Below are 15,825 nucleotides of genomic sequence, written 5' to 3'. Positions count from 1 at the left end.
ACCCCATTCCTGAGTTTAAACGTATTATTGACAAAATCCTACAGAGAGGATTAACCAATAACTGTATCTCCAAGGATACATCAGAATTCCTCACGGTGGAATTCCTGATTTGCCCCATCATATATACCTTGCCCAAGGTCCATAAATCCCACTCTCACCCACCTGGCAGGCCTATTATCTCGGCCCGAGGGTTCTTACTACAGCCGTTGGCCATCTATGTCGACAGCCACCTCCAGCCTCTTGTCACCTCCAGCGATACCTACATCAGGGATACCTCAGACTTCATCGATCAACTAAAAGAAGTGGATATCTCCTCACAACAAGTGTTACTAGCCACAATGGACGTGAACTCGTTATACACGGTAATTCCCCATTCCGATGGCTTACGGACACTCCGAAATAGACTCGATGAACGTCCAACACTGACCCCACCCACAGACTTCCTGGTTGAATTGGATGAGGTAATACTTCGCTACAATCACTTCATGTACCAGAAGAAATATTACGTTCAGGTGTCAGGGACCGCGATGGGGTCAAACCTGGCACCTTCCTATGCGTGCACTTACATGCTCGACTATGAACATAGGTTTATCCTCCCACACTACAAGGACAAAATTAAATTCTACAAAAGGTACATCGACGATGTGTTTCTGATTTGGGCAGGCTCGCCAGAAGAATTTACTGAGATGGTAGATACACTCAACGCCAAGGACCACCCAATCAAGTTCACACACCTCATCGACGACGACTCGATTAACTTCATGGACATTAATGTTCACATAATGGATGGTAGACTCCACACCAGCCTCTACCGTAAATCCACTGACAGAAACACCCTGCTCCTCACCTCAAGCCAGCATCCACCAACCCTGAAAGAACACCTTCCTATCTCACAATATATGAGAGTCATGCGTAATAACACAGATGACACAACAATGGACCTCCAACTGGGCGAAATGACGGACCGTTTCAAACAGCGGGGTTACTCCGAATCTACCCTCAAACGTTGCTTAACAAAGGCCAAGAAGAAGATGAACCCCTCTGATGCTGGGACCAAGACTCCAATACCCCCAAGGATGGTCTTTGTCAATAAATATGATCACACTTCCTCCAAAGTCCAGACCAGCCTAAGAAAACACTGGCCCATCCTGGCCTCTGACCAGTCGCTCAAATTACAGCAGTACGGTCCACCCATGGTGGCCTACAAGAAAGGACCAAACCTTAAGGAACTTCTCATGCGACCTACCATTTGTCCGCAGGTTGACACAAACGTTACATGGCTTCATTCAAAAAGACCAGGTTGCTTCCGTTGTGCTGGTTGTACAACTTGCAACAGCATCACACCAGGACCCACCTTCCCACATCCCCATACAGGGAAACCTATGAAAATAAGGTACCGGCTACATTGCCAGATGGATCATGTGATCTACATCCTCTACTGCCCCTGTGGACTGGCCTATGTCGGCATGACGACACGCAAATTCAGAGAAAGGATGGCTAATCACCGCAACTCGATTAGATCTGCGATCGAGACCAACAAAGCAGAACTCCCTGTCCCCCGCCACTACTTGGCTGCAGGACATCAGATCTCCAGCCTCCGATGCCGCATTATCGATTGGGTACCCCCACCCCCCCGTGGAGGTGACCGCGGACTTGCCCTCAGAAAACTGGAGAGTAGGTGGATCTATCGTTTGGACACACTTGCCCCCAAAGGCCTTAATGAGAATAATCCCCTCTCCATCTTCTTAAAATGAACCCTATAAGACGCACTTTGTGCTTTGCACTATTCGGACTTGCTCTTCTTCTATGTACAGATAATTTTTTTTTATTTTTTTTGTATAGTTGATCCTGATTGTTGTACGCTGTATTTCGCAACTCTTGAAAATGCCATGATTAATTGCCCTTTGCCTTGCTTTGCACGCTGTTCTCTCGATATATCTATGTGTAACATCTTGTCTCATTAGCCTATTCTGTACTTTGCTGCATCTTGTGTGGAGCTTACATTTGCCCCGCACTCCGAATAATGATTAATCCCCCTAATCATTGGGATCATAACTGCTTCCCCTATACCCTCCGGTGCCCCTTCCGCCAAGTTAGCACTAACCCCAAAAGACCCACACAGACCTTAGTGATACACGTTACTACCATTCCCCCACTCATTCTTATTTTTAGACTATCTCTTCACCCGTGGTTCTTGGTTCTCCGATATACTGATTAGACACTTTAACCCCCTACCCTTGGATGGGTAGCCTATAAATCCCTGTAATCACTATCCCAATAATCACACGCCGTGGTGCCTCTTTAAAACCTAATCACCCTGGTGACCCACTGTTGCACTCCAACCCTAGCGCACTCTCTAGCAACTACCCGCGATACACTCCTGTCACTCACCCTGGTTTTTACAAAGCAAACCCCCCGGCTTTATACCTCGCTTTAATGCATACAGCACGGCTCTTACTAAACGCATTACCACTGAGACGCCATTAGCTATAACCTAGATACCACTCAGTTCTCCGTTTATTCCGTGCATACAACAATCTGTTGCCATAGTTACGCACAGCCCCGGCTCTAACCCGGAAGCTGTGCGCTCCAGAGCTGCGTTCCAGCGCCGGCCTCCCGCCGACGCACTTCCGCTTATACCGGAAGTACGACAGCGCCTGTCAGACGTGAGTCTGTGGCGCCTCCCAGCTCCATACCCCTCACATGGTATAAATAGCCGGACGGGGGGGCAGTCAGATCAGCTGGCTGACCCTGTCCCTACCCAGGCTGTTCCTGCGCCGCTGATTATATGATGTCCTATTGAAAAACGTAACTATGCTTTTGTTTATGTATTATGTACTTGTTATGTGATTCAGCAGTACATGTTACCAACTACCTGTATTTCTTCTGTATACCTGTAGGCTCCTTGATAAAGGTCCATACTGGGACCGAAACGTCGGGGCTTGTATACTTTGATTACCATACGCTGTGTTGACCCAGCTGAAATTAAATACTTTTTGCATTTTATCACATTGCTGATCTGTGATTTAAGGAGAGTGCTCTGCTTCCATACCTACGGGTGTGGAAACCTATATTTATATATATATATATATATATATATATTTATTTATTTTTTCATTCCACTTCTGTACTATACTGAGGGGGTAGAGAGGGGAAGCTGTCCCCCCAGGTGCTGAGGGAGGAGAAGGGTCCCCACGGCTGCTGAGGGGGAGGGGGGGAAAAGTACCTGTCAGCCTGAGGGGGGAGCCGGAGGGGATGATGTCCGCCACTGTACCTCCCCCCGGCAGCCGCGAGGTACCTGCGGCGAATGGGCAGTCAGCGGCAGGGATCCCTCTGGCACATGGCAACTAGTACTAGTTGCCATGCGCCGGAGGGACCACCGATGCTGACTGTCCATTCGCCGCAGGGACCGGCTGCTGGGGGGAGGTACAACAGCGGCGGTGGTGGACATCATCCCCTCCGGCTCCCCCCTCAGGCTGACCGGTACTTCCCCTCCCCCTCAGCAGCCGCAGGGACCCCTCTCCTCCCGCAGCACCTGGGGAAAGCTTCCCCAATCCCCAGTGCTGCACGCTGTGGACCATTTACACCGGCCTGTAAGGTCAACAAGACTTTGGGTCACCATAGGTTAAGTTGACAGGGACATTGGGTCGACATGGTTTTTTTTAAACTGTTTTGAGCCAACATGTGCCGACAGGCAGTATTTTATGCCCTACCATCCACGAGGGTGTGGTGGGAAAATTAAAAAGTAAAGTGTGTTGAGCGTAGCAAGCCGAAGCATGGCAAGCGCAGTGAAGCATGTGAGGGGATGCTGTGGTGCGTTTAAGTGTTTAAATTTAAAATTTATAATAATGATAATTAAAAAAAAAAAACTTGTTGACTTTTTCACTGTCGACCATACCCATGTCGACCTAATGACCCTGTTGATCCTAATCCATGTGGATCTTATGACCCTGTCAACCTAACCTATGGCAACCTACACTTATGTCAACCTTCCAGCATGTAGACCTACACACGTCGACCTAATGGTGTAGACCAACTGATCCACACCCGTATAACCAGCCCCAGGCTCTTTGAGCCAGTGCTGGGTCCAGAAATACAGGGGACAAAATGAATAGGGGGTACCCTGTATTTCAGCAACCAGCACCAGGCTCTCGGACCGGTCCTGGTTCCAAAATCACGGGTGACAAAAAGAGTAGGGGTCCCCCGTTATTTGGAACCAGCACCAGGCTCCAACAGCCAGTGGTGTAATGCCACAGCCGGGGGAGACTTTTTATACAAGCTCCCCCGGCCGTAACATTAACACCCTGGCTAGTCAGCCCTGCCTGGGTCCTTGGGAGAGTGGGGACACCCCCAATAAAGGTGTCCCCCCCCCCCAAAGGCCACCCCAGACAGGGTTGAAGCCTGGGGCTGTCCCCGACACCCTTTGCTGGTGGGTGCCGGGCTGATAGTTAATTAACCATTGGTGGTCAGTGGGGGTAGTTTCATATTGAAATAAAATCAAAAACGTGCTTCATGCATTGGTGGTCAGTGGGGTATAAAGGGTTAAAATGCATTGGTGGCAGTGTTAAAAAACTAAAAAGTGCTGTAAACATTGGTGGACAGTGGGGGCCCTGCATACTTACCACTGTTCTCCCGGCAGCGCGTCTTCTCCCAGCCGCAGCAGCGCCTCCGTCTTCAGTTCCGTCCTTTCAGTGTGATGGCGGAGGGCAGGGGGCGCGGCTTCCAGCGGCAGTCTCCTCCCGGCGCATCCACACAGGCTTTCTCCAGACGAGCGGCGAACGACAGGTAAAAATTGACCTGTCTGGCATGGGCGACGGCGGCGGGTGATGACCGATCGGCGGGAACGCGCACTGTCGTTCGCCGCTCGTCGGTCTGCCTGTACACACTCTTCAATTTTTTTACCAATATCGTTCATAAGGGCCAAAATGAACGATATTGGTCAGAAAATCGTAGAGTGTGTATGCACCTTTACACAGGTAGCTATAAAATCCAATCTAGTTTATACTGAATTTGTTGGATTGTGAAACACAAAGTACACAATTCTCATGGTCTAACTATGGAAGTACTATGCTCATCTATGGTGTTGTGACATCTTATCCAGTTGAGAAGGAACCACACGCCAGATCCTAATTTACCTTATTTAGCAAGCAATTCTAATTTAATTTCATACATTACTTTGGGCCTTATTTTGGTTCTTTTCTTCTGGCAAATTCCTTCTTAGATGGACAAAACCATGTGCACTGCAGGGGGGCAGATGTAAAATGTGCAGAGAGAATTAGATTTGGGTGAATTATTTTGTTTCTGTGCAGGGAAAACACTGACTGCTTTATTTTTACACTGCTATATAGATCTCACTTTGAAGTGAAACCCCACCCAAATCTAATTCTCTCTGCACAAGTAACATCTGCCCCACCTGCAGTGCACATGGTTTTGTCCATCGGAATTTGCCAGAAGGAGTGAACCAAAATAAGGCCCTATATCTGAGCAACAAAGATTCTCAGGTATTGAATATATTTAGAGTACACTAAAATTCAAAATAAATTTATGGTCATCCTATCTGGGAGGATCCAGACTGTGTAATCTGTAATGCAATACGAGTCTGGTGGCCATGCAGGATGCATTTTTCTTTTGTTACTCATACAGCAGTTCTTCATTTATCTACTCATCTTTCTATTATTTTCTGGAGCGCTCTACATTTCTCCTGGCATTCGGTGGGGAGGGAATGTATTTTGCTCACCAAATATTTGGGGTATCAGGGACCTCTGGGATTGCAGGTGCCACTACCGTGGTTCCCGAGCTGTGATAAAAGCAAACAATGCATCCCCTCTCTCTCACTGCAGCTGGGAGGAGGCTTGCAGGGGCGCACCTCTCTCCTTGGGGTTTCAAGGCCCCCAGAAACCTAACTGATGGTTAAAGTTGGCATTAGTATTGCATTATGGTATACTTACTATAAAGGAGGAGTTTTAATATCCTATTTTTTATCTGTTTGGTTCCTTCCTGCTCCAATCATTAGATACCAGACCGGTACGATGGAGATGAAAGGGAGGAAGCTCATCTAATAGAACAAGGACCTCTAGCAGTGCTGGTACAGTATACACACAAGTTGCAGCTGGTGTCCATTTTTACTCAAATTCAACCCAATAATGTATCTATATTTCTTACGCTTAAGGAAGATAATATTCCACAGAAACCAACTGACCAAACAGAAACATCTGCTGGATTCCATGAAGGATCACTGGAAGTAATTATACTTGCTACTTATTTGTCATTTACAAGTATTTTTAACATCATTGACACACAATGCAAGAACACAATGAAAAGTTACAATACTTGGTTTACTGAGTTCCTACAGATGGGCCCACATACACTGTACTCAAATAATGTGCAACTTTCTTAAACTGTGCTTAGCTCTGTGCAGGGATCAAAGTGCAGTGGGTGTAGCCTGGCCAAATTATGATTCCCAAAGTGGCCCCAGCTCACGCCCATGGTACCAACTCAGCTTCATACAGCTACATACAGTCGGACGCCACTGCAACGCTTGGCTTTCTGTAGCTGACGCCTTGAGTTACATTACCTAGTAGCCTGTCCACCATTCCCATATTTCCTGTCCCCAACTGGTTGCCAGCTTGCTGCATCCTCCAGGTAACCAGCAACTGGATTATAATAGCAACTGGCTGCTATCTGGTCCTAGCTTTTCACACGGCTACACACACACCCACCATCGGATGCAGTTCTTGGTCATGCACAAGACCAACCTCAGTGTCAATGTCCGCAGCTGCCCTTTCAGCTGCATTCACCATAGAATAGGGACAGCTGGGTGTCCTGAATATTTTCTTAGTGAAACCAGGATACATCACCCAACTTTGATTTGATCCCAGAAAATCAAGACATATAGCAATCCTATTTTTAGACTTTTTCTTTATGTTGTCATTAATGGTAAATATTCTGATATATTGCTAGGTACAAAAGGCAGACAAGACTGATAAACAAAAGATACATATTGTGAAAGATGGACCCCTAACAAAACCGGTATGTCGTCAGAAATAACTAATACATTTCATTAACATGACACTATAATAGCAGTATATGATGGTTTTGTCCATCTAAGAAGGAACTTGCCAGAAGGAGTGAACCAAAATAAGTCCCTATATCTGGGCAACAAAGATTCTCAGGTATTGAATATATTTAGAGTACACTGAAATTCAAAATACATTTATGGTCATCCTATCTGGGGGGATCCAGACTGTGTAATCTGTAATGCAATGCGAGTCTGGTGGCCATGCAGGATGCATTTTTCTTTTGTTACTCATACAGCAGTTCTTCATTTATCTACTCATCTTTCTATTATTTTCTGGAGCGCTCTACATTTCTCCTGGCATTCGGTGGGGAGGGAATGTATTTTGCTCACCAAATATTTGGGGTATCAGGGACCTCTGGGATTGCAGGTGCCACTACCGTGGTTCCCAAGCTGTGATAAAAGCAAACAATGCATCCCCTCTCTCTTACTGCAGCTGGTAGGAGCCTTGCAGGGGCGCACCTCTCTCCTTGGGGTTTCAAGGCCCCCAGAAACCTAACTGAGGGTTAAAGTTGGCATTAGTATTGCATTATGGTATACTTACTATAAAGGAGGAGTTTTAATATCCTATTTTTTATCTGTTTGGTTCCTTCCTTCTCCAATCATTAGATACAAGACCAGTATGATGGGGATAACAGGGAGTCAGCTCATCTAATAGAACAAGGACCTCTAGCAGTGCTGGTACAGTATACACTCAAGTTGCAGCTGGTGTCCATTTTTACTAAACTTCAAGCCACTAATAAATATATATATATATATATATATATATATATATATATATATATATATATTTGGAAAAAATGAAGAGAAAACACACAATGAGCAAAAGTATATAGTCACCTCTCCCTGCACAAACTGTCTCTATAGAGGTAAGATATCGTCCTCATCCTCATCCAATTCATTTTGATGAACATTATCTTCTCCACATTTTGCAGAAGCAACCTTCTACACTGCTCACTGACCAGGTTCCCCGCTGCGCTAAAAACTCTTTCAGAGTACACACTGGAGGGGGGACAACTCAGGTAAAATAGAGCCAGTTTCACTTTGTACAGGGGCCTCCAAACTGCCTTTTTTGTCCTGCCAGTACAGGCAGTGGCGCAAGTTTGTCCCAGTTGCCCGGAGGCAGGATGAATATTGTTGTGCCCCCCCCCCCCCACACACACACACAAGGTTATTCAAAATATATATAGTCTGTTATGAAATATATATTCTATACTATATGTATATACAGAAAGAGAGGGAGAACACACATATATTTCAGAACTCAGCCACAGAAGCGATTTTGATGGCTTTCAATGAATGGATTTAAACTGGCAGTTGAGGAGAGGTGCCCCCTTGAGAGCAGGAGCCCGACGGCAGATGACTCCATTGCCTCCCAGAGTTCTGCCTCTGAGTACAGGTAAGGACTGTCTGACATGTCTACTTGGATGCTGTCACCAAAGTAATCCTCCACCACAGTGATGGGAAGGTCCGGCATCGCAACCACCAACACCCTTTGATTCTCCTTGGGGATGTCTGATAAAATGTCTTTAGGAGGGTGCAGTTGTTTGCAGTTGCTGCCGGCAGTGTGTGCTGTGCTCAGTCCTGTGCCCGTAGTACACGTTTAGCATGGATGTAGTAACTGATACCAGCTTCCTAACGAAGGTCATTGGGAAGAATATCAAATTTACAACCACCAATGGATGCTTTCAGGGCGTGCCAATGAGTATTTATGCAAGCCGTACAATCACTTTAAGAAAAGTTAAAGATTTATCAACTGGGAAAGAAGTTCCTGAAACAAAAATCATCTTTGGGCATACCATTCTGAAAGTGAAACCAAGAAGAATCGTCTGGTACTTCAAGTCAAGGGCCAGAAAATACAGCTAATGAAAGAGATAAAACCTTATCACAAGAGATTGTTGAAGATGCTGGGAAACCTGCTGGGGAAGTGAGAGAGCCTGATCTACCTGCACGGCATGGGATGCATGACATTATCCTACAGGCCATTAAACAGGCAGTGGAGGATGAAGATGCAGACTTTGTTGTTATAGACCAGTTTCAGCCTATGCTTGGTCCTGCAATTCGACATCTATAGAGCCAGAAAGTCCTGAGCTTAGGTGCAGTGGGACTGAACTTGTGTCACCATGGAAAGTTGTGCTGGCTGCAGGTGGCTACGAAAAGATGCGTTTATCTTTTTGATGTCCTTCTCTTGGGGCCTGGAGTTTTCAGAAACGGCTACAAATGGTGCTTGAAGACAAAAGCATTCTAAATGTGATCCATGACTGTTGCTGGCTGGGGATGTCTCGTCACACCAATATGGGTGGTTCTGCAATGTCTTTGATACACAGGTAGGAGATGTATACCTGTTCTTCATGGAAACCGGGGGCTTCCTTCCTAATCGTACGTGTTCACTTATGGAATGTTTGACTCGACATCTCAACATGCCGTCTTCACAAGTTTCATTCCTGACTTACAAGCAAACTTTAACAAAGGATAACCCCAATATATGGCTTGATCGTCCAATGTCTACACATTTGCTGAAAGAATTGGAAGTCTTACACCACTTGGCTCTGCGCCTAGCAATTTTGGATGCCATGTTAGCTGATTTTACATTATTGGTTGATGGGTATTTAAATACGTATAGACAAGGAGCAGCAGATGATTTGGGCAGCACTGAGATCTGCTCCAAGCTTCCATAAGAAATTCAGCAACTTTTTGTTTTCCAGCAAGTTAGGCGAGATTCAGGGGCGTAACTATAGCACCGCAGCCCCCGCGACCGCGGGTGGGCGCTATGCATGTGCGGGCGCCGGGGGCTGCAGTGCTGTAGTTACGTTAGCTGCAATGTGAAGGGAGCAGGGGGGCATTGAGGCGGCTGGGGGGACGGACGCTGCGGGGGACACAGAGGCGGCAATTACTTACAGCTGAGCCGGGCAGGGGGAGCCGGGAGCTGTCTGTACTGAAGAAAAAAAAGCCCATACAATGAATGGGCAGCCTGTGATTGGCTGCTGAGCGCTCTCTCAGCCAATTGCTGACTGGCTGAGAGAGCGCTCAGCCAATCACAGGCTGCCGATTCATTGTATGGGCTTTTTTTTTTCTTCCGTACTGACAGTGACAGCTCCCGGCTCCCCCTGCCCGGCTCAGCTGTAAGTAATTGCCGCCTCTGTGTCCCCAGCAGCGTCCGTCCCCCCAGCCGCCTTGCAGCGTCCCCCCCACCTGCATTGACGGCTACCTGGGGGAGCGGCAGGCGGCGCAGATGGAGACCTCAGCCAATCAACGGCCGCCCAGTCTTTTGAATAGGATTTCTTCCTATTCTCCCGCCGCGCCCCCGGTCTCCATCTGCGCCGCCTGCGGTCCTCGCCTGGGCGGGTGAGTGGCTGGGCGCCCTCCCTTTAACGGGGGGGGGGGGCGCCCAAAATGTAGTTACGCCACTGGCGAGATTTATAAGCTGACTTACAAGCAAAGTTTAATAAACGATAACCCCACTATATGGCTTGATCATCCAATATCTACACATTAGCAACTTTCTGTTTTCCAGCAAGTTAGGCGAGAGGAAGCAATACACGAATACATTGTCAATGGCCAAGGGTTGGAAAAGACAAGCCACTGAATGCACCGAGGAAGCTGGATTTGACTCTCAGCAGTGGGATTGCTGAGCTCTGTGATTATTACCAACCATCTCGCAATACATTGCCGAAGCAAGAAGTGGAGTGCAAACAGTTGTATGCAATTAAAGACAAGTCCACTTATCTTACATATCATTGACTCTCATCAGTGGGATTGCTCAGCTCTGTGATTATTACCAACCGTCTTGTAATACATTGCTGAAGCAAGAAGTGGAGTGCAAACAGTTGTATGCAATCAAAGACGAGTCCACATATCTAATCTTACATATCATTGACTCTCAGCAGTGGGATTGCTGAGCTCTGTGATTATTACCAACCATCTCGCAATACATTGCCGAAGCAAGAAGTGGAGTGCAAACATTTGTATTCAATTCAAGATGAGTCCACTTTTCTTACATATTATTGACTCTCAGCAGTGGGATTAATGAATGGTGATGCAAGATGGAATTGTCCTTGGGCCCTCCCACCCACCCTTATGTTGCGGAAATAGGACATACACATGTTAGCTGATTTTACATCATTGGGTGATGGGTATTTAAATACATATAGCCAAGGAGCAGCGGATGATTTGCGCCGCACTGAGATCTGCTTTGCGCTTCCAAAAGAAATTCAACTTTGTGTTTTCCATCAAGTTAGGCGAGACTTACAAGCTGACTTACAAGCAGTTTAATAAAGGATAACCCCACTATATAGCTTGATCGTCCAATGTCTACACATTTGCTCAAAGAATTGGCTATGGAAGTCTTACACCGCTTGGCTCTATGCCTCGCACTGTTGGATGCCATGTTAGCTGATTTTCCATCATTGGTTGATGGGTATTTAAATACATATAGCCAAAGAGCAGCAGATGATTTGTGCCACACTGAGATCTGCACGGAGCTTCCAAAAGAAATTGTTTTCCAGCAAGTAAGGCGAGTGGAAACAATACACGAATACATTGTCAATGGCCAAGGGTTTCTTACACGGGTCGAAAAGAGAAGCCAATTAATGGAATAGCTGCACTGCAGAGCTGCAAAGGAGAGGGACCTACTGGCCAAACATAACCCCCCCTCCCTTATTATATCCCCTTTAGTATATGCACTTGCACTTGAGTCAGGTGCATCCCTGCTCCTTTGCCTATGTCGTTGGTGGCTGTGTAGGCTTAAATGGCCTTTTGCTGCTCCTCCATCCTCTGCAGCATATAGAGCAGGGGTGTCAAACTCAAATTCATCGGGGGCCGCATCAGCAGTTTGGTCACCCTCAAAGGGCCGGTTGTATCTGTAGGACTATGTGTCCACTCTTTATTATCATAAATTATTGTCACTGCATTCAATTATTACTGTTTTTTGTAATCCCTACTGTCTGTGGCTGCGGGAGGGAAGGTCAGGGCTTAGGCGGCGGGAGGGAAAGTCAGGGCTTAGGCTGCGGGAGGGAAGGTCAGGGCTTAGGCTGCGGGAGGGAAGGTCAGGGTTTATGCTGCGGGAGGGAAGGTCAGGGTTTATGCTGCGTGAGGGAAGGTCAGGGCTTAGGCTGCGGGAGGGAAGGTCAGGGCTTAAGCTGCGGGAGGGAAGGTCAGGGCTTAGGCTGCGGGAGGGAAGGTCAGGGCTTAGGCTGCGGGAGGGAAGGTCAGGGCTTAGGCTGCGGGAGGGAAGGTCAGGGCTTAGGCTGGGGGAGGGAAGGTCAGGGTTTAAGTTGTGGAAGGGAAGGTCAGGGCTTAGGTTGCAGAGGGAAGGTCAGGGTTTAAGCTGTGGAAGGGAAGGTCAGGGCTTAGGCTGCGGGAGGGAAGGTCAGGGCTTAGGCTGCGGGAGAGAAGGTCAGGGTTTAGGCTGCGGGAGGGAAGGTCAGGGTTTAGGCTGCGGGAGGGAAGGTCAGGGTTTAGGCTGCGGGAGGGAAGGTCAGGGCTTAGGCTGCATGAGGGAAGGTCAGGGCTTAGGCTGCGGGAGGGAAGGTCAGGGCTTAGGCTGCGGGAGGGAAGGTCAGGGCTTAGGCTGGGGGAGGGAAGGTCAGGGTTTAAGCTGTGGAAGGGAAGTTCAGGGCTTAGGTTGCAGAGGGAAGGTCAGGGTTTAAGCTGTGGGAGGAAGTTCAGGCCTTAGGTTGCTGGCTTAAATGTCAGGGTTTAGGCTGCTGGAAGAAAGGATTAAGATGTAGGCTGAGGAGAGGGTTAGACTGTGGGGGTGGGAGGAGGAGGGAGGTTATGTTTGTGCTGTGGGGGCAGGAGGGGGTTAGATTTAACAGCACATCCAGCCTTTTCTCCATCTATCCCCAGCAGCGCAGCATGACTTTTGCACAAACCCTCAGACCCTTCCCCACTCTGTCACAGGTGATGGTTCCCTGAAGCTGTAACCCCCTCCCCTGCCAGAGCCCCCTCCCCTGCTACCACCATGGTCATAGCGCAGGATAGCATAGTATCATAGCCAGCCACCCCCATCCTCGCTCACCTCGATGTGACATGTGCAGAACTCGGGAGCCTGCTGAGGATGTCCCTGTAGCGCTGGCAGTGATATAATAACGTGCCGGTCTCTGCGGAGAAGCTGCCCAGAGATGTAGGAAGGAAGGCTTATCACATGACCCCCTCGCAGGTCCTGGCAGCAGCGGCCGCAATCGATCTTACTGGGAGTGGTACCTGAAAGTCCTGGAGCCTCCTCCCACAAGTTCAGCAGTGGGAGGAGGCGGGGCCACGTAAGATAAGCCTGATAGAAGGCCGAAAGTTGCCCAGACAATGCGTATTAGGGTTAGTATTGGTGCAAGCCCTCCAGCTCCCCATTGGCTCGCGGGAATGCTGTAATTATTACAGTGTAATAGGTGAAGGCTGGCGGCGGCTGCGCGGGCCACATTACGAGGTCTGGTGGGCCGGATTTGGCCCGCGGGCCTTGTGTTTGACACCTATGATATAGAGGGTTGAGTTCCAGCGCGTCACAACCTCTTGTTTGAGGTGATGGCAGGGCAGGTTATAGAGTGTTTGCTGCCACTCCAGCCTTCGGCAGGCAGTGGCAGAATGGCAAAAGTGTCCAGCACTTTTGCGGGCCACCACAAGAATCCCCTGCACGCTCCTGTCACTTTTTAGGTTGTCTTCTGATGGTGTCTGGTTGTGTGATGCAGGGTGAGAGTGGCAGCGGCGGGCTCCCAGAATAATATTCGGAATATCTTCATCTGCATTACAGTGTGTCTGTGAATGTGACAGTCATGTACATGTTATCTGTGCTTAAGGTACAGTGCTTCCATTAACACTGCAGAATGGCTTCCCGGAGACACTGTAACACCCTATCTAAGTGTGATTCAGTAGCAGGACAAGTGTGAGAAGCAGCCGCCATTTTAAATCCGTGTCTGGCACTTGTGATTTCAGTATATGGTGCAATATTTAGATTAGCGCAGGGTTCCATTAAAATAAATTGGCCTTGCCTTAGTCATCACCATCAGCAGCATCCTCCTCCTCATCAACTTCCTCCTCCGTGCCAGCTACATGAATTTCCTCCTCCTGGTGTACAACATTGACAACTTCAAAATCAGGAAATGGACTGTGGGTGATCCTTCCAGCATATTCAGAGGGCATGCTGCAAATGGTGGAATGAGCCACCTCTTCCCGTACAGTGATAGGAAGGTCAGGCTTCGCAACCACCAACACCCTTCGACTCTCCTTGGGGATTTGTAATACCGTGTCTTTAGAAGGCTGAGTTGTTTGCTGTCTTTTTGTTACAGCTTTACTCTCTTTACATATTTAGGAGGGGGAGGGGATGAGGAGGAGGGCTGTGATTGTCATGTGAAGCTGGACCACTAATCAAGAACATAGGCCAGGGCCTTAGCTGTCCCTTGCCACTCCGTGTGGTAAATGGCATATTGGCAAGCCTACGTTTCTCCTCCAAGGATTTACATTTATTTTTTTTCTTAAACATACTCAACTTTGCCTTTTTGAATTTCACATGCCCTCGACGATGACAATGGGCATTGGCAGATGACGTTGATGGCATTTCATCATCATGTTCTATGTCTTGAATAGTGGCAGCAGCTTCAGCACTTGGAGGAAGTGGTTATTGTACTATTGTAGCCTATTTTGTACTATAAGGATTATTATTTAAGTCAGTAACCCTTATTGTAAAAAAAAAAAAAAAAGATTTCTTTTTTTGCAGCACCAGTGTGCACACAGGTGAGGTGAGACTTGTAGTACCATCTCCCAGCTAACAGTCACACAGCAGCAGACACAGTAAATTTGAAAATGATTATTAAGAAGTCAGTAACCCCTTTATTGTAAAATAAAAAGGATATTTTGAAATTTGCACCGACGTGTGGCCTGCACAGGTGAGGTGAGACTTGTAGTACCCTCTCCTGGCTTACACACACACACACACCAGCAGACACAGAAAAGTTTTGAAGGATTAAAAGTTAGTATATTTATTTAACCCTTTATTCTAAAATAAAAATGATATTTTACAATTTGCACTGACGTGTGGCCTGCACAGGTGAGGTGAGACTTGTAGTACCCTGTTCCAGCTTAGTCACACAGTAGCAGACACAGAAAAATTGAAAAGGATTATATTATTAAGGAATTTGGTGGTAGGGACTGGGAGTGGGACTGGAGGACAGGTAAATCCATCTCTATGAGGCACAGGCACAGACTACAGGGATGAATATATAATATACAGCACAGACTCTGTCAGTGTACCACCACACTACACTACACTAACACAGTCAGACTCAGCAGATTCTATCAGCAGTGTAGTACTGTAGTTAAAACGGTACTCTTTACCTAGCACGGCGCCCATCGCGGCCATCGTGGGCATTGAATGCACTAAAAAATCGGGTGCGACGCGACCAACGCGATGCCCGTGATTTCCCATAGGGAACAATGTTAAATGTCTCAATTGACCCGATTTTCCTGTTCAAAGCCTCAATTGACCCGATTTTTCCATAGGAAACAATGTTAAATGGCCCACAGAGGCCAAATAGGCACCCTGAAGTGTGAAATGGCCCCCACAATTGTTAACGCCACCCCACGATCAACGTGAACCCGAAGCGTGGCGAGCGCAGGGAGCCCGCGTGGGGCGGCGGTACGCGTCCTACGACCTTTTCATACCCCCACTATCCACGTCGGCGTTAAGCGTGGCGTGGCGAGCGGACGCGGATACCTGTGAAGCCCGCGAAGGGACGCGTTTACCTGTGAAGGTATCCGCGTCC

General features: G+C 47.7%; 1 protein-coding gene and 1 pseudogene across 15 annotated transcripts in view; both read left to right on the top strand.

Annotated features, from left to right (window-relative positions):
• The window catches only part of CCDC7 (coiled-coil domain containing 7), a 178,964-nt gene that overhangs the window by 112,894 nt on the left and 50,245 nt on the right, over positions 1 to 15,825 (top strand). For 13 of the 15 annotated variants that reach the window (XM_083188854.1, XM_083188862.1, XM_083188867.1 and 10 more), the window contains 4 exons: positions 6,014 to 6,085; positions 6,170 to 6,241; positions 6,961 to 7,029; positions 7,685 to 7,756. In XM_083188854.1, the coding sequence (XP_083044980.1) occupies positions 6,014 to 6,085; positions 6,170 to 6,241; positions 6,961 to 7,029; positions 7,685 to 7,756 (285 nt within the window). The remainder of the gene's footprint in view (positions 1 to 6,013; positions 6,086 to 6,169; positions 6,242 to 6,960; positions 7,030 to 7,684; positions 7,757 to 15,825) is intronic. The other 2 variants (XM_083188856.1, XM_083188860.1) reach the window with 2 other exon arrangements.
• LOC146079817 (piRNA biogenesis protein EXD1 pseudogene) lies at positions 9,036 to 9,807 on the top strand (annotated as a pseudogene).

Source organism: Crinia signifera, chromosome 5 (assembly GCF_055691185.1).
Source record: "Crinia signifera chromosome 5, ASM5569118v1, whole genome shotgun sequence".
Lineage (NCBI taxonomy): Eukaryota > Metazoa > Chordata > Amphibia > Anura > Myobatrachidae > Crinia > Crinia signifera.
This window is presented reverse-complemented; position numbering and strand designations above follow the sequence as displayed.